Source organism: Mus musculus, chromosome 3 (genome assembly GCF_000001635.26).
Source record: "Mus musculus strain C57BL/6J chromosome 3, GRCm38.p6 C57BL/6J".
In the NCBI taxonomy this organism is placed as follows: Eukaryota; Metazoa; Chordata; class Mammalia; order Rodentia; family Muridae; genus Mus; species Mus musculus.
Genome location: NC_000069.6, coordinates 65249733 through 65268417, shown reverse-complemented (window position 1 = coordinate 65268417; position 18685 = coordinate 65249733). Strand labels below are relative to the sequence as shown.

The 18685-nt window shown below is 40.3% G+C and overlaps 1 protein-coding gene and 1 long non-coding RNA gene across 5 annotated transcripts in view; one reads left to right on the top strand and one right to left on the bottom strand.

The window, feature by feature from the left end:
* Positions 1 to 18685, bottom strand: part of Kcnab1 (potassium voltage-gated channel, shaker-related subfamily, beta member 1) — a 429014-nt gene that overhangs the window by 109808 nt on the left and 300521 nt on the right. For all 4 annotated transcript variants that reach the window (NM_001357358.1, XM_006501057.1, NM_010597.5 and 1 more), the window contains one exon: positions 1884 to 1927. In NM_001357358.1, the coding sequence (NP_001344287.1) occupies positions 1884 to 1927 (44 nt within the window). The remainder of the gene's footprint in view (positions 1 to 1883; positions 1928 to 18685) is intronic.
* A330015K06Rik (RIKEN cDNA A330015K06 gene) overlaps positions 1 to 18685 on the top strand; it is a 169627-nt gene that overhangs the window by 34268 nt on the left and 116674 nt on the right. Inside the window, exon 3 of the long non-coding RNA NR_126080.1 lies at positions 4458 to 4563. This is a non-coding gene — a long non-coding RNA (RIKEN cDNA A330015K06 gene). The remainder of the gene's footprint in view (positions 1 to 4457; positions 4564 to 18685) is intronic.

Sequence of the window (18685 nt, the reverse complement as noted above, 5' to 3'; positions counted from 1 at the left end):
TGTCCAGGCATTAATAACGCTGAAAACTCCTTGCTCCTAACAACCCATCTCAATGTCCCTCTTGAACTTACATCTGAGACTTTCACTATGGAGATGCAGGATTTAATGTTTTCCATGGTGACTTTTAGTCTCGCTTTGGCCCACCTTTTCCTTGCTCTGACACCATCTCTCTCTTCTAGAACAAAATCTTTATTCCGTGCTAAGGTATATTAGAAGTATTAACTTTCTTTTTTTCTTTCTTTTTCTTATGAGGGATCACAGTTACATGACTACCTTGAATCTTACCAGGGACTTTGAACTTTTGAACAATGGTGGAATTGTTAAGATCAGGGGAGTCTTGCAGCTCAACTCACTTTGCAATGTGGAATGGCCTCGGAGGAGTAGACATTCAGGAGGAGGGTGGAAGGTATAGGTAAAATTGATGTTTGGGGGTGTCAGATTGACAGCCTTCAATGTCAACTTGACTAGATTGAGAGTCACGTGAGGCACCATCTGGTGTGTTTGCGATAACATTTCTAGAGAGGTTTAATTGAGAAGCGAACACCCACCCTGAATGTGTGTGAAGAGAGGAGACTGAACTGAGCCCTGGTGGGAGGGAGTCTGGGGGTGGGGTGAGTGATAGGGGGAGTCATGGGGGTAGGAGACAGGGAGGGGGGGACAGGGCTAGGGATGGGGGAAGGGGGATGAGACAACAATGAGGGTGGTGCAGAGGTTCCTCCATTTGTATTTTTTTTTTGCTGAGGCCGTTTCAGGTTAAACTAGAATCTGATCTCCTTGGTGGAGAATCCCATGGAAAATTACCCAACTCTATCCTAGGAGCCAAACGTCAGGATGTTCTAGCTGACTTATCTTAGCTTTTGTTAAAGCTGCTTGTTTGGATCCTCCTCCAGCTCATGGTTGATCTTAGCTGCCTGCTTGTGTGGAAATCCCCTCCAGCTGAGTAGCTGATTATCTTAACTTCTGTTCAAACTGCTTACTGTGTGAAGTCTCCCCTCTTCTCCTCTCCCCCACAGCTGATGAGGTGGTCTCTGCCCTTAAAAAACAGTGTTCTGGATACTTGGGACCACACCTAGGTCCCTGAACCCTTGGATATAGTCTCAGCCTGCTGGGATACTTTTAACTGGCCATTCACTGGGTCTGAATGGGCATCTCTGGTAACATGAGCGTTACATCTCTCTCCTCTTCCTGACTTCAGTCACAGTGTGACAGGCTGTGTCACAGTACCATACCATGACAGGGAATAAACATCTCCATCCCCCAAAGCATTCCCAATCTCCATTTGTTCATTCCAGATCCTGCTGCCATGGAATAGTTGCATCCACAATTAAGATGAGTCTTCCCATATCAACTAGCATAATCAACATAATGCCTCAGAGAAATGTCTAGAGGATCATCTCCCAAAGTATGATTCCTTCCATTGAAAACATTTTGTGTGTGCATTATTTCAGTCTGCTATCAAGAATTTGAAGCAGGTTTTAAAAAAGCAAATAAAATAATAGCAATATCAGAAAATAAGTGAAGAAATTAGTCAAAGGGAAAATTAGGATAGACAAATTTCAGGTAAACCAAAGGCAAGGTGAGGCGAGCATATAAGTGTATATTTATATCTTGCACACCAAATAAGTAGGAGAGGTACATGGTCCTTGTACTCTAAGATGGCTTCCCACTTGAGGTAGAAGATCCCATGAATATGATGAATCCTTGGGCCTAGACAGGTTGATGAGCATGCTGGACAAGGAAAGCCTTCCTCAGGGGGAAAATGGGGGCAAAGCTGGACCATGTCCTCCTGAGACAGGGCCCTGACGTACATCACACCACTTTCTGGTATCTCCTCAGTCTCATGCCTTCCCCCTCACTGTCCCCATAACACCCTGAGTACTTACCAAGACCCAAGCATGAAACTCTGAGTCCTGATTTCCCAAGATTCCTAGAACAAAAAAGAAAGCAATATATTATCACCATTTGTGCATGTGAAGCAGCACACAACCCTGAACGCTACCTTTCTTGACAAGAGCTGAGGCAGGGGAATGCCCACCAGTGCCTTTGGAATTTCTTTCACCACTATTCTGTTTTTCATTGCTATTTCACTTTGAAATTGAGAAACTCAAAATCTCAGGCTTAGCCTAGGAACAAAACATACCCCACAAAATGAAGCTTTTCAATTTTAAATTGTCTTTATCAATTTGATTCTACATTTACTGTCATGCTCTTTTCTTTTAGAATGTGAGTTTTTTCCACAGCAACAGAATTTACCCTTTTCACTAGCCAACTGTCAATCATTCATCACAGACATGACACAGAGTAAGCACTTCATAAATGTTGACTTATTGACCGACTTCTAAAATAGAATATTACTTCCATATGAAGAACACACACAAAACTGTGTCTACTATAACACACTTTTATACCTGGTTGCATAAAATTATCGCAGGAAGCTCAGATAACCCTTTAGAGAAAGAGTCTTATTTTCTTCCTCTCTATTTTTTTTCTGCTTTCATCGCTCAAAGTTCATCAAGTAAAATGTACGTAGGTTTATATTTTGTGTAGTGTTGGAACCAGGAGCTCATTCATTTACCTACAGTCTGGCTGGAAATCCAGAATCAACCCATTTCTGTCCTCTCACTAATGCTTCTCAGAGAAGACACAGAGTTCTCAGTGGGCAACGGTATCATGGGGGTGGGAATTATCTCCTATTCTGGCCACGTGCTGTACACTCCCCTCCCCACTTTTGCTAGAGTGACACACTGACTGCTTTACCAGTTTGCTCTCCTCACTGTGTCTGCTTTGGTTTCTCTAGAGTTCATAATCAGGACTTTTACTTTTGCACTGTGACTTTTTTCTTCTTCTTCTTTTTTGTCTATAAAATGTCACCTAAGTGACACATGTAACTTTATAGCTAGTCAAGTACTTATCATAATGTGGAACTGAAAGACTCACTGTCTCCTTAGTGAAACCTTAGAGTGACCTTAGGAAGACGCTGTCTGGGGTTTGATTTATTCATTAGTGAGTAGGGATGTTGGTATCTGTGGCATTCATTTAGTATCATTGCTATGTGGATGGAATCTGAGTAACTATGATAGTGTTTTATGGAAAGCCAATACAGGGAGTTTGGTGAGTCCTACCTCCTGACCTCTAACAGATATGGTGCTGAGTCTTCCCACATTAACTAGATAGTTGCAACTGGAAAGCAACTTGCAGACAAATATACTTGAAACATGTTTTGAACTACTAGATAGGAAAAAAAGTAATTGGGCATCTTTCAGGAAAAAATTATCCTAAGATGTTGTTCTTTTGAGTTTTCAGAAATCATCAGGTGTATAATGTAAGATCTTTCTTTGTAGTCAGAAAGTCTGCTTCTTTACAAAGATGGGAATCTAGAGCAAAAATAGTTTAACAGGGAGAATAAAAACCACACCATCCAAGGTGAAACAAAACAAGTAAAATGTAAGTGAATACCTTAGTCTCCCAGGTAAGCCATCCAACGCTGATGAATAAGTAACTAGTGAGAGATCACTATGTTCCAGACAAGCTTTGGGACATAAAGGGGGAACAAAGCACAGCTCTCTACTTTGAAAGAACCCAGATTCCCAAGGAGGAAGGAGGTAGAGCCTAACATGCCAGCACAGATCAGTGGAGTGTGACCTGTCACAACAATTTTTGGGAACACGGGGTGGGCATTCTGATCTTGTCTTGAGAAAACTGATCTAAACAAGGCTTCCTGTGGAACTTTGACACCATTTAGTGATATTGAGAATAATATGGAGGAGTAATAGTACAGAACAAAGCATCAACAACCAACAATGCAAAGCAAAACAAAGCAGCTTTAAGGCTAAGCCTGTATAGACCAGAGTTCCTGCCCAATTAAAAAAAACCCAACAAGTTGGTGTGACTAGATGCTTTCTAAGCAAGAGATGTCCTATTTTCCCTATGACGTGAGATGATGAATGATCAGTAAGGATGGAAGACTACACTGAGGGAATCGTCAGCACAAACAAAGTGCTGAATAGCCACTTATTCACTTACCATTGCTACTTATAGAGAGGGCAGCCGTCCTGAAAATCAATGTCTTAGAAAAATGTGGAGGGTTGGGTGGGTGGGTATGGGGGACTTTTGGTATAGCATTGGAAATGTAAATGAGCTAAATACCTAATAAAAAATTAAAAAGAAAAAGAAAAATGTGGAATGAAAGGAAAGTTCAATTCCAGACAAATGCTGGCCCTACCAGAACCTCAGTGCTTTTGTTTCTTTTAACTCTTTAGTTCTATTACATTCTTCAAGTGTTTTATTTTTTCTATAGAGAATGCTTACTAAACTTACATGGTCATTTTAAAGTGAAAGACATTTTCTATATTTCAGAGGTTTCTGAATTATTCAACTTATTGCCCTTCCATCTTTTCAAGATGTGTACCACATAAATGAATCACTCTTGATACATGACTATGCTTCTCACTTTGCAGATGGAGAAGATGGAAGAAATTGCCTTTCATTCAGGGCATGGAATCTCAACACTACAGCAGTTATACCAAGTGGCCCAGCATCATCTTCCTGACCCCTCCCATCGATGTGAGTCAGAAAAATGGTAGTGGCCAGCTACTTGGACCCATTTAAACTCTCCTAGCTGACAGAAGCTCAAATACTTGGCCCGTATGAGAGTTGCCCATGAGCCTTGAACATACCATTTAATTCTTCATGCATATGTCTACATCATTATATAACTAAGTACATTTCTCACATTGAACTGTAACAAATCACCCGGATCCATTCTGTCACCTAGGGAGAATTTTCATAAGCACATCATAATCTTTTGTGACATTATGTATAAGGTTTCATTTTATTTCTTAATTCCTCAGAAGTCTTGGGCGAGGGGACAGAGGGTGTCTGAAAGGTCGTTGGATTTCCAACTACCTTGAATCCCTTTCTCATTTGATCCAAAATAGTCTTGCGGCACAGGCTTCCCTATTTTATCTGTGTCAGATACGCCAGAAGGAAGTCTCACCATGTTCATTTTTAGTATCTGTTCTTGTTCGACTCAAAAATAAAAGCTCCTCTTTCCCAGGTGAACCCGGAATGCTCCGCTGCTAATATTAGAAACAAATGACATCAATATGGGGCATGGGGCAGATCTGTCAGTCAAATTTTTGGAAATCCTGAGTCTTAAAGCTTCATCGAAGTGATCTGGAGGAAGGCTCTAGCTTGTGGAAAACTAACTGCAGTTTGGTTTCTGCTTTCTTCTGGGAGGGAGCTGTCCACTCAGTGAACACCCAGTCAGGCTATTCTCACGCAGTGGTTAATGCCCAGCATTGTTTTATGAGGCACCAGGCGCCTTTTGCTCTGAAGGTGATAATAGAATACCGTGAACTGAAATGAAGTATCATCTCAGTGCTGTACGCCACACTTCTGCTCCCAGTTCCTTTGCACATGGAAGATGCTAAAAGCAGAAGATTAGCAGTCCAAACGTGTTGTTTTAAATTGCCTGCTTCTGGATGAGTATATCTTAGATATTGTTCACAGTTTAAAACTGCTAGGCAGAGAGGAGTAGCTAGCTAAAATATGCATCTTGCATTTGACCAAGAAAGAAGCATATTACGCTTGACAAAAATCTCCCAATTTAAAGGATGTCACAGCAGGAATGGACCAAAAGCATATGTAAGAGGCTCCAGTTGCTGTGTAGGTGGAGGACACAGGCAGGCTGGGTCTGACCTGGTTTCCATGTGGCTGGAACACTACATCGATGATGACATCATTTGCTATATCTAGCACACCCTCTTTCTGACCCCACCACACTACACAATGTGCCAGGTCTTACCTGAAAATTGCTAAGCAGTCTGTCTTTTAACGAGGTACATTTAAGTTTCTTAAAACACATAAACATACAAACCAAAACAACCAACCAACTGAACAAATCCCCCCTAAAACCCGAACCAACAAAAATCTCAAAACAAAACCAAAATAACCCCCAAACTCTAGAATCCAAACTATATTCATTTGTTAAGCCAGATGGTAATGAGGCTCATATGGCACATTTCTATACTGTGAATATGACTACAGCTAGTGAATAGGAGATTACTTTGTGAGTGAATGGTAACTCTTCGGGGAACCACAAGCCACTGGAAGGATTTGGCCATGGATGCTAATGACAGAAAGTAATGAATAACATAGGACAGTGGCTCATGGTTATCTGTAGGTAGCAACAAAGTAAATGAGGTTGTTTTTCAGATTCTATAAAGATTAAGTCACTGTCAGCTCTAAATTCCAGCTAGATTGTTTTCTTGGGATGCACAAAATTCATCCATTTACCTGTATTATTCTGAAAAATTCTAGAGGAGTATAGGAAAGGAGACTTTTCTATAATTAATAAGTTTAAAATAGATGTATGGTGGCCTGTGTCATGAATCTCAGCACCCAGGAAGCAGAGGCAGGTGGGTCTCCGTGAGTGCAAACAAGCTAAGTATATGGAGTGAGAACTTGTCTTAAAAAATAAAAATGAATAAGAAGATGTACCACATTTTATGTAATACCAGGTAGGAATGGAGCTTAGCTGAATCTGAGGTAAAGGAAAATGTCGCTGTACCTTGAAAGCTGTGTCTCCTGACAGTTAGAAGGCACCCTTGTCGTTAAATATTCCTGAAGCCGTAAACAGATCCTCTCCATCCTATCAGAAACGAAGGTTCCAGGGCATGTCTTCATTATTACCCATTAGCATGGGCATAACATTTTAAATGGCCTTGACTTTTTAGAATACTATTTGCATCATGGTATGTTATTTACCCTTCTGTCCTTTTGTGGTTCTTTCTTGAAGATAATGGGAAGTGATACTCTAGTGAGGAGATTAGGTTCTCCCTAAGGTAGAAGGGAAAAGTGGCTACTTTACTCTATGACTATGCCATCCTCTTGAAACATTCACAAGGCTCTTTAAAAATCCACAACACAGAACTCTCTGCATTGCTCCTGGCTCCTTCAGGACAGCATATCCCATTTCTCTCCAGATTACTTGTTTTTCCTTGTTAAATAAACTTCCCCTTAAACCATCTTGAGCAAATCCTTTCTTCTGAGAAGACAAGATTGGAAGAGAAACCTTCACTTGGTATTAACCTTGAGCCATGTTCAAGGGAAGCCAAGTAGCATGTAGTTGCTGATCCATGGTACTTAAAGGGAGAGACATAATACATTGAATTGATAATTTGATTATGTTATACTAAAATAGCTTTGGCCTGAAGATGTCTCCATATTTTAGCCCTTGCATAATGATCCTGCAGCTAAGTTGTATATAAACTCACTAAAAGAGTAACTTAAATCCAGGTGGTGGTAGCACAAACCTTTAATCCTAGCGCTGGGGGAGGCAGAGGCAGAGGCAGAGGCAGAGGCAGAGGCAGAGGCAGAGGCAGAGGCAGAGGCAGAGGCAGAGGCAGAGGCAGAGGCAGAGGCAGAGGCAGAGGCAGAGGCAGAGGCAGAGGCAGAGGCAGAGGCAGAGGCAGAGGCAGAGGCAGAGGCAGAGGCAGAGGCAGAGGCAGAGGCAGAGGCAGAGGCAGAGGCGAGATCTTTGTGAGTTCAAGGTCTACAGAGCTAGTGCTAGGATAGCCAAGGCTGCACAAAGAAACCCTGTCTCAAAAATCCAAAAAAGAGTAACTAACTTAAGAATATAGTTTTGTGACAAATATCTGAGTCATGGGCAATCACAAACTGCCAAAGTGCTAGGCTGTGCTTAGATAAAGAAAACAGACAGTCTTGATGTTAGCAGTGTGCCAACACATTGTCCCTGGAACACATTATCTTCGTTCTCAGTGATGTGTGCCCACATTGCAGCGTAGAATTCTCTGAACTCTTCAGGGTTTGAGGACTGTTGGATTCATGACTCGTTTTCACCTAAACTCTGTAAAATATTTCTAAAGTTCTTAACAATCACAATAGTACATTTAAAAAAGGCATTGTGGTCTAAATATAAGACTGTGGGGTAGAGCCTCTGAGGCCTAAACCCTACACAAAAATTATATGCAACTGGGAAGTGCTGAGAGAGGGAGAAATAATCCCCCCCCCCCGGGAAGAACACACTGATTGTTATTCAATATCAAGTGGTCAGCCTGGAAAACATACATACAAGTAACATACAGACTGAAGATGCTGTGTGTGTGTGTGTGTGTGTGTGTGTGTGTGTGTGTGTGTGAGTGTGTGTTACATGAATGTAACAACAGTTAATGAAAATAGAGATTGTGAATTTGAAAGAGAATGGGGTGGGGGTTGGAAAGAGGAAAGTGAGAAATGATGTAATCTCAAACACAAACAAACAAATGACTATAAGTGGTAGAAGACTGGTCAGTTGGGGCAGTCAGGAAGAACTGTTTTAGGAAAGTGACATTTAAATTTAGAGCCAAAGGAGTCAGAACAGGGAAGCGCTCCACCTGCCCTCAGAATCTTCCAACTCCCTCAGTTAGGTGGCCAAAGACCTCTTCCTCCCTCTCCTTCCCCTGACCACCCCCATCCCCACTGCCATGCCCCCACCCCTACCTCAAGCAGATATCTGCTGCTTAGGTGCAGACCACATCATCCAGAACAGGAAAGAACCACGCCTGCCCTCTGAACCTGCCCACTCCCTTGCTTCAAAGCCCACAGAACCCAAGCCACTGACATCCCCACCAAGCACAGCACTTCTACAGGGGAAGATACCTACTGCTCAAGGTCAGGACACTCCTGTCAGAAGAACACATATCCACTGCTGAGCCAAAGGCTATGCTAGGTACCAGAAGTCAAGCCCCCAACAATGAAGGAGACTCCTGCTGGACCAGAGGTTAAGCCAGCCACTCAGAATACAGAACACAAAGACCAGAAAGACCAAAGAAGAAACAGAAACAAAGGAACAAAATACCTACCCAACAAAACAAACTCAGAAATCAGCTCCTATACATATACTCATCCTAAACCCAGGTGCCTAGATACCAGTTTAAGAGCACAATCAACAGCCAGGGTAATATGGCACCACCAGAGCCCAGCTATCCTACGAAAGCATCCCCTGAATATTCCAACACAACCGAAGCATGAAAATGACCTTAAAGCCAATTTTAATGAAGATGATAGAGCTTCTTCTTAAAGAGGAAGTGAAAAAAAATCCCTTAGAGAAAAGACAAACAAATAATGAGAGAAACTGAGTAAATCCTTTAAAGGAAACAAACAAAACCCAAAACAAAATAAAAAATCAAAACAAAAACTAAATAGATAAAGGAAATGAATGAAACTGTTCAAGACCTGAAAACGGAAATAGAAGCAAGAAAGGAAACACAAACTGAGGGAGCCCTGGATATGGAAGGTCTAGGTAAGTGAACAGGGACCTCATATGCAAGAATCACCAACAGAATACAAGAGATGAAAGAGAATCTCAGGTGTAGAGATATGACAGGGTAAATGGATGTATCTGTCAAAAAATGTTAATTCTTAAATCTACTGACACAAAACATCCAGGAAATCTGGGAAACGATAAAAAGACCAAACCTAAGAATAATAAGAATAGAAGAAGGATAAGATTTCCCAGCTCAAAGGCTGGGAAAAATATTTTCAACAAAATAGAAGAAAACCTAATGTAAGGAGATGCCTATAAAAGTCTAAGAAGCTTACAGAATACCAAGTAGATTGGACCAGAAACAAAAGTCTCCCTACTACATTATACTCAAAACACTAAGCATATAGAACATATAAAACAAAGAACGATTGCAAACAAAGTTGCAAGGGGAAAAAGCCAAGCAGCACACTAAGGCAGACCTGTTAGAATTACACCTGCCTCTATAACAAAGATTCTAAAAGCAAGAAGGACCTGGACAGATGTCTGATAAACTCTAAGAGACCATAGATACCAGCCAAGACTACTATATGCAGCAAAATTTTAACTACCATAGATGGAGAAAACAGTATATCCCATGACAAAGTCAAATTTAAATAATACCTACCCACAAATCCAGTCCTATAGAAAGTACCAGAAGCAAAATTCCAATACAAAGAGGTTATCAGCACCCACAGGAAATAATCTCACACCAGCAAAACCAAAAGAGGGGAAGAGCAGAAGTATGAGTGCGTGCACACATACACCACCAACACTACCAATGTGACAGGAATGAACAACCATTGGTCATGAATATCTCTCAATATCAATGGAATCAATTCTCCAATAAAAAGACATAGCTAACAGAATGAATGCACAATGAATCAATCTGCATACAAGAAATATACTTCAACATAAAAAGACAGAGTAAAGGGTTAGATAAGGATTTCCCAAGCAAATGAATCAGAGACGCACGCTGATGTACCTATTCTAATATCTACCAAAATAGATTTCCAACCAAACTTAGTCAGGAGACAGAGAAGGAAACTTCATATTTATGAAAAGAAAAAAATCCACCAAGATGATGTCCCATATCTGAATATCTATATTGCAAACACAAGGGTGCCCACATTTGTAAAAGAAATATTACTAAAGCTTTAAACACACCTAGAACTCTACACATAGTGGGAGACTTCAATATCTTACTCTTGCCAGTAGACAGGCCACTCAGACAAAAGCTAAACAGATAAATAATGGAGCTAACAGATGTTATGACTCCAATGGATCTAACAGATATCTATAGATCATTTTACTCAAATACAAAAGAAGTTATCTTCTTCCCAGCACCACATGAAACTTTCTCCAAATCTGACCACATACTGAGTCACAAAACAAGTCTTAACAGATAAAACAAAATTGAAATAACACCTTTTGTTCTACCAGATGACTACTGATTAAAGCTGGACTTCAACAACAATAGAAAGCCTACAAACCCATGGAAACTGAAAAACTCTTTACTGAATGGCCACTGTATTAAGGCAGAAATAAAGAAACAAATTAACAATTTTCTAGAATTCAATGAAAATGAATGCACAACACACCAAACCTATCGGACACAATGAAAGCAGTGTTAAGAAGAAAGTTCATAGCACTAAGTGCCTTCATAAAGAAACTGGAGATATTTTATATTAGCAACTTAACTGTATACCTGAAAGTCCTAGAACAGAAAGAAGCAAGCACACTCAAGAGGAGTAGATGGCAAGAAATATTTAAACTGAGGGCTAAAATCAATAAAATAGAAACAATGAGAACAATATAAAAAATCAATGAAACAAAGAGTTGGCTCTTTGAGAAAATCAACAAGAAGACAAACACTTATCCAAACTAACTAAAAGTCAGAGAGAGAATATCCACGCTAACAAAATCAGAAATGGAAAGTGGGGCATAGTAACAGACACTGAGGAAAGCCAAAGAATTATTAGGTCATACATAACAATTGTGTACTCCACAAAATTGGAAAACCTAAAAGAAATGGACAATTTTTCTGATAGATATCACTTGCCAAAGTGAAATAAAGATGATATAAGCAATTTAAATAGACCTACAACTCTGAAGAAAATATAGTCAGTCATTAAAAGTCTCTAATCTAAAAAGAGCAGAGGCCCAGATAGTTTTAGGACAAAATTCTACAAGACTTTCAAAGAAGAGCTAATACTACTATTCCTCAAATTATTGCACTAAATAGAAACAGAAGGAACACTGCCAAATTCATTTTATGAGGCTACAAGCACCCTGATACCCAACCCACACAAAGATTCAGCAAGAAAAGAGAATTACAGGCCAATTTCTCCCATAAACATTGATGTAAAAACACTCAATAAAACACTCACAGACTGTAGCCACATCAAAAAGACCATCCACCACTGCCAAATAGGCTTCATCCCAGAGATTCAGGGATGGTTCTACCCATAAAAATCTGTCAATGTAATATACCATATAAACAAACTTAAAGAAAAAACAAAACAAAAACCAAACCCATGGTCATCTCACTAGATACTGAAAAAGCCTTTGACAAAATCCAACACCCCTTCATGATAAAAATCTTAGATCAGGATACAAAGCACATACCTAAACATAATAAAGACAATTTGCAACAAGGCTATAGCCAACATTAAATTAAATGGAGAGAAACTTAAAGCAATTTCACTAAAACCCAGAATAAGACAAAACTTTCCACTCTCTCCAATTCTACTTAATATAGTACTTGAAGTTCTAGCTAGAGCAATAAAACAACTAAAGGCAATCAAGGATATATAAATTAGAATGGAAGAAGTGAGAGTATCATTATTTGCAGATGATATGATACATGAACAACCCCATAAATTCTACCAGGAAACTCCTAAATACTTCAGTGAAGTGGCTACATACAAGATTAACTCAAAGAACAGTAGTAGGCTTCCTACATATAAAGGACAAAGCACAGAGAACGAAATCAGGAAATAACACCCAGGACAATAGCCACAAATAATTTAAAATATCTTCTAGGAACTCTAACTGAGGAAGTAAAAGACCTCTAAGATAAGAATTTCAAGTCTTTGAAAAAAAAATCAAGAAGGTATCAGAAGATAGAAAGATCCCATGCTCATGGATGGCTTAACATAGTGAAAATGGCCATCTTACCAAAATCAATTTATAGATTCAACACAATTGCCATCAAAACCCCAACACAATTCTTTAAAGACCTTGAAAACCAATACTCAATTTCATATAGAAAAACAAAAAACCCAGGATAAGCTAAAACAATCCTGTCCAATAAAAGAACTTATGGAGGTATCACTATCCCTGATTTCAAGCTCTACTACAGAGCTGTAGTAATAAAAACCTCATGGTAATGGCATAAAAAAAGATTCATCAATAGAATAAAATTGAAGACCCAGATGTAAATCAAAGACCTATAGCCATCTTATTTTTGATAAAGAAGCCAGAATTATACAATGTGGCGGGGAGTTGAGGGGGGCTGGGGAAGAAAGCATCTTCAAAAACAGATGCTGGTCTAACTGGATGTCTGCATGTAGAAGAATGCAAATAGATCCATATTTATCAACCTGCATAAAACTCATCTAAGTAGATCAAAGATCTCAATATAAATCCAGACACACTGAACCTAATAGAAGAGAAAGTGAGGAATATATTTGACTGCATTGGTATAGGAGACAACTTCTGAACAGAACACCATTAACTGAGGCACTAGGATTAATAGCCAACAAATGGCACTTCATGAAAATGAAAAATCTTCTGTAAGGCAATGGACATCATCAAAAGGATATACAAGCAGCCCACAGATTGGAAAAATATCTTCACCAATCCTACATCCAACAGAAGTCTGGTATCCAAAATATATAAAGAACTCAAGAAACTAGACATTATCAAGCCAAATAACCCAATTTAGAAATGAGGTATAAATCTAAACAGATAATTCTCAATAGAGTAACCTCAAATGGCAGAGAAGCACTTAAAAAGGTTTAACATTCTTAGTTATTAAAGACATGCAAATGAAAAAGACTCTAAGATTCCATTTTGGCTAAGATCAAAAAATTCAAGTGACAGCTCATGTTAGCCAGAGTGTGGAGTAAGGGGCACACTCCTCCATTACTGGTGGGAGTACAAACTTGCACAGTCATGTTAGAAATCAGTTTCTCAGAAAATAGGTCTCTCTTTGGAAATCGGTTTCTTAGAACATTGGGTATAAATTTTTCTTAAGACCCAGCTATATCACTCCTGGGTGTATACCCAGAGGATGCTCTACCATACCACAAGGACACTTGCTCAACTATGTTCATAACAGCTTTATTCATAATAGCCAGGAACTGGAAACAACCTAAAAGTTTCTCAATTGAAGACTAGGTAAAGAAAATGTGGTATATTTACACATGGAGTATTAATCAGCTATTAAAAACAATGCCAGCATGAAATCTTCAGGCAAATGGATAGAACTAGAAAATATCATCCTGAGCTAGGTAACCCAGACCATGAAAGACAAACATGCTATGTGCCTACTTATAAGTAGATGTTAGTTGTAAAGTAAAAGACAACCATGCTATAATCTACAGACTTAGAGAGACTAAGTAACAAGGAGTGCTAGGGTGTTGGGTGGGGTTGTAGTATATTTCCATGGGAAGGGTAAATATAATAGATATCACTGGGGACTGGAGGGATTGGGAACATGAGGGATCAGGTTGGAGGAGGAGGAAAAGGAGGAAGAGGAGGAAGAGGAGGAGGAGGAGAGAGAGAGAAAGGGAGGGAGGAAAAGAGGGAGGGGAGAGGGAGAGAGAGATATTTGGGAGAAACAATTGGAATCAGGGGGTATCTCTGAGACAAACTAGAAACAGTAAAAATGGAAATTCCCAGGAACCTATGAGTGTAATCTACTTAAGATTCCTAGTGATGGTAGATATAGAGCCTGAACTAGCCATCACCTTACCAGGCTAGATTTCCAATGGAGAAATTGGGACACCAACCCAAACATAAAATCTCTGACATATAATATGCCCTGCCTATAAGATGCACTATGGTAAAGGTGGCACAGAACTTGTGGGAGTGGCCAACCAATGACTGGTCTACCTTAAGACTCATGACATGATAGTGAGCCAACCCCTGACACTGCCTGGAGTGCCAGGAACCAGAGGTTGTATATCTTAAGACCTAGAATAGAACCAAACAAAACTGGCAAAACCAAAAACAAACAAACAAAAACCAAAACCAAACAAACAAACCAAAAGTCAATGAAATGAGTCCTAATGATAGTCTGCTATACAGGTAGTCTCTATCATTAGAGAGACTTCATCTAGCAATTGATGGAGACAGATATAGAGACTCACAGTCAAACATTAGACAGAACTTGGGGAAGCCTGAAAAAAGAGGGAGGAAGGAATGTAGGAAATAGAGGGGTCAAGGGCACCACAATCCCCCCCCCCCGGGCTAACCAACTAACCTGGGCTCCTAGTGGCTCACAGAGACTGAACTGACAATCAGGGAGCCTGACCTAGGTCCTCTGCATATTTGTTATGGATGTGTAGCTTGGTGTTCTTGTGAGATTCCTAATAGTGGGAACAGGGACTGTCTCTGACTCTTTTGCCTGCTTTTGAGACCCTTTTTCTCCTGCTGGATTTCCTTGTCCAGTCTTAATGAGGGAACGTGCCCAGCCTTATTGTGACTTCATATCCTGTTTGGTTGATATCCCTGGGAGGCCTGCCCTATTCTGAAGGGAAACAGAGGCAGAGTAATGGAGGGTGAGGAGAGGGACCAGGAAGAGAGGAAGAGGGAGGAAAAACTACACTCAGGATAGAATATATGTGAGAAGAATAAAAACAGAGTCAAAGGGGCTTAAAGGATAAAGCAGGGACTTGTACCCTATGCAGAAAGAAGAGCAAGTGCAGAGGCTTAGACTGGAAGAGGCATTAAAGGAGTAGTCGTCTAGGGCAGTAGAAGGAAGTAGACGAAAGGGTGACTCCAGATGAGTGTGGAGAATAGGAGTCAGATGTAGCAGAGCTCTACAGATTAGGGTGTGGGTTTTGGGTTTATATGTACAAGCAATTCTTGAAAATCATAAGCAGAGGAATGAGGTCAGGGCTAGGAATCTGTCTGCTTAGGTGGCCCTGATGAGGAGTGATGATGTCAGGCATGCTTGTAGTGATCGAACACAGGAACGTACAGGTGTTTGCAGGTGTTGTAGGACTAACTGTTTGACTGAGTGTAATGGTGAAGAAGGAGTAATGGGCCACTCTCAGGCTTACAACCTGGACAGCTGCGTAAAGAGGAGTGCTTTTCACTGGAGTAGGTGCTTTTCACTTTACTGGTCTTTGTTGGAGAAACAGAATAGCTTTAATCTCCCTTAGGACACATGGGGATTAGAACACCTATGAGACATCCATGTTACTTGGCTGGAGCCCAGAATTGGGAGGAGGCTTTTTTGGAATTAGGAAAATCAGCACCATGAGCAGAGACAACGTTAAGGGAAACCATGTCCATGAAAGGGATGGATGGAGGCTTTCAGGCTCTCCAGTTCTGTGGACAGTGGAAAGAAAGGTATATTAGCAAAGGCAAGGGTGGTGGAGGACAGGGAGAGGGTCTGTGCAGGAGGCCACGAGGAGACTGCCTCAATGTGATAAGTTGGCAGCTGTGTTTTAGGCTACCAAGAGATCAAGAGAGAGGGTAAAGAAACATCCTTCAGTTTGAAATAACATGGTGCCTGCTACTCCTTTTTCCAGGAGAGCCCTTTTTTCTGGGCTCTAGCTGATAGGTGTTTCAATCATCTTGTGTCCTAAGGTGGTTAAAGGTGAGTATGGTACTGAATCTGGCAGAAGGCTTGCTTCTATTTCTTCCATGATTCACTTCTTCAACCCACTGATCTTAAGAGTATTCTGGCCTGGATGGACATTTGCATAGGTATTCCAAATGCCACAAATAAATTATATGCTGATTTAAGTTATCTGTTTAGAATCATCAGGCAAGGTTGAAAATAGGACAAGGGAGGGAAAAGAAAAACAGTTTTGAAAAATAATGTGGGGCTGAAAAATTTAGCACTATGTTTCCATGGCCACCAGGAAGGGAGATTGGAGATGAGACATACAATTGTGTGGATATCAACATACGAGCTCCAATGCTATGTGAAGTAGGGCTTGAGAAATGTCTATTCCGGTTTACTGAGCACTTGCATAAAACCTAAATAGTGTCTTATTTTGTTTTGTTTTTATACCAGAAACACCCAAATCTTCAGGAAAACTGGAAATCAATAACTTAATCTTAAATGAGACTCTAGAGCTTCCATCTTGAAGGCACATAATTTTGGGGGTCAATAAACTTGAATGGAAATGAATACATTTTTTTTTTTTGCCAAGTTTTAACTAACAGCCTTTCCTTCAATAATGAATATAGCTAAGAAACCAGAGTAGTACACATATGACCTGTGGCTTTGCTACCCATGGAAACTATAGGTAATCCTATATCATATGGCTGTTGCTTCAGGTCTCAGAGATTCACATTCACCATTTATTCTCAGAACCACTTAGAAATCCTGACATTCAATCTGCCCCAGAACTCGTCAGGTAATATGCCAATAAACAGGAACATGTATTACTAGGTCACAAATTTCATTTTAAAATATTTTAAAATTTAATTGGAATTCTATATATCTGATATTAGGTGTTTAAAAGTTCCTTTTCTGAGGTCTGTAGGTTTCACCAGGATTGTGGGGATATTTCTGTGTTAAGAGTTTCATATACAGTTGCTATCAAATCACTTGTGGTATGTCCATTCATCTGTTGCAAAGTATATGAACTTAGGGCTGGAGAGATGGCTCAATGGTTAAGAGCACTGACTGCTTTTCCAGAAGTCCTGAGTTCAATTCTCAGCACCCATTTGATGTCTCAGAACTTTCTGTAATGGGATCCAATGCCCTCTTCTAGTGTGTCCAAAGGCAGCTAGTGTACACAAACACACATACAAAGCATATGAACCTACAGGCATCATTGTATGTATGTGCTCTTGTGTGCACAGGTACATGTATGTGTGTGCATGTGTGCACCAATGTATGTGCGTGCATTACTCTTCTAATGTTCACCTGGCTCATTCATACAACCCTGTCATAGTATCCTTGCTTCTATAGTTTTTTTTTAAATATAAAATATTTCCTTCCCTAAATCTTCTAGCACATTTGTTGTCTCTGAGCTGGGCTATTCTGGCATTCTTGAATACCCTCTGTTTCTCTGCTATGTCAGTTGGATGGACTTGGCTATCAATACTTGCTATGAAAGAGTTTTTTTATTACATCAACTGGGAGGGATGCAAAGTTGGAACAAAATAATAAAAACTTAAAACCTGGGCATCTGAGGCAGATGGAAGAGGTGTTTACACAATAAGAAATTAGTGATTGGGTCTGTCTGTCTGTTACCTTCTACATAGCTCTAGGGAATTCAGAAGTCAGAACTGTCTTTGTGTATGCCAAGGAGAGGACTAGTGGGTGAAGGTCCTGGAGAGCCTCAGGAAAGGATACCAACCGTGTGACCAGGCACGTTGAATGTACTGACTGTGCTGTGTTGGAGACGGGGAGCCCGTGGTCATGTTTTCCTCACAGCTCATGCTGAGTTGATTTATTTCACAGTAAATGGGTTATAGTAAGCAGAACACATTTCTGGGTTCTGTAAACCACTCTAACCAATCTGATCACAAGAAAGGGCTTGGGGATCTCTTACTTGTAGCCAAGGTGAACATAGGCTGTGAGTAACCTGGACAGCACAGTTGTGATGGATATCTCCTTGGGGCTGCCTTATGGGACTGGCCCTTGACATGGGTGGGGTCTGCACTAAAGAGTTCAGTGCTTGAAATGAGCTGAATTGCAGGCATTCAGCCAGTGTTGGGGGAACTGGGCAGAGCAGAGCAAAGAAAATACTACATCTGTCCATGGGTAAGTATATGCTTAGACTATAGTAGGAGAAAATAGTTCCTAATACCCTACTATGTGAGGGAGTCACAGTCATGGGTCTCCTGAAAGGGGGAATATATATTTCCCTTTTAAATTTGTCTAGAATATACTTTTCTAAGTAAACATCACCCACGTATGCCATTTTTGGAGCTTGGAGAGGCTCTAAAGACTTCCACGTTTTTATCTAGTAGTGATGCTGTATTTCAAAAATGAAATTCCAAAGATGAAGTTAAAGCCTTCCCTGGTGTTGTCTTTACGATGAAAACTGTGGCTGGCTTCTCTGTAATAAGCTGCAGGGCTCTCAGAGGTCACACAACTCAAAGAACCTCTGAGCTTGAGTCCCAGGTCCTATGTGTTTCTAAGTCTGCTTTCCCCGGGGGCAAATCTGCCTTCTCAGTAGA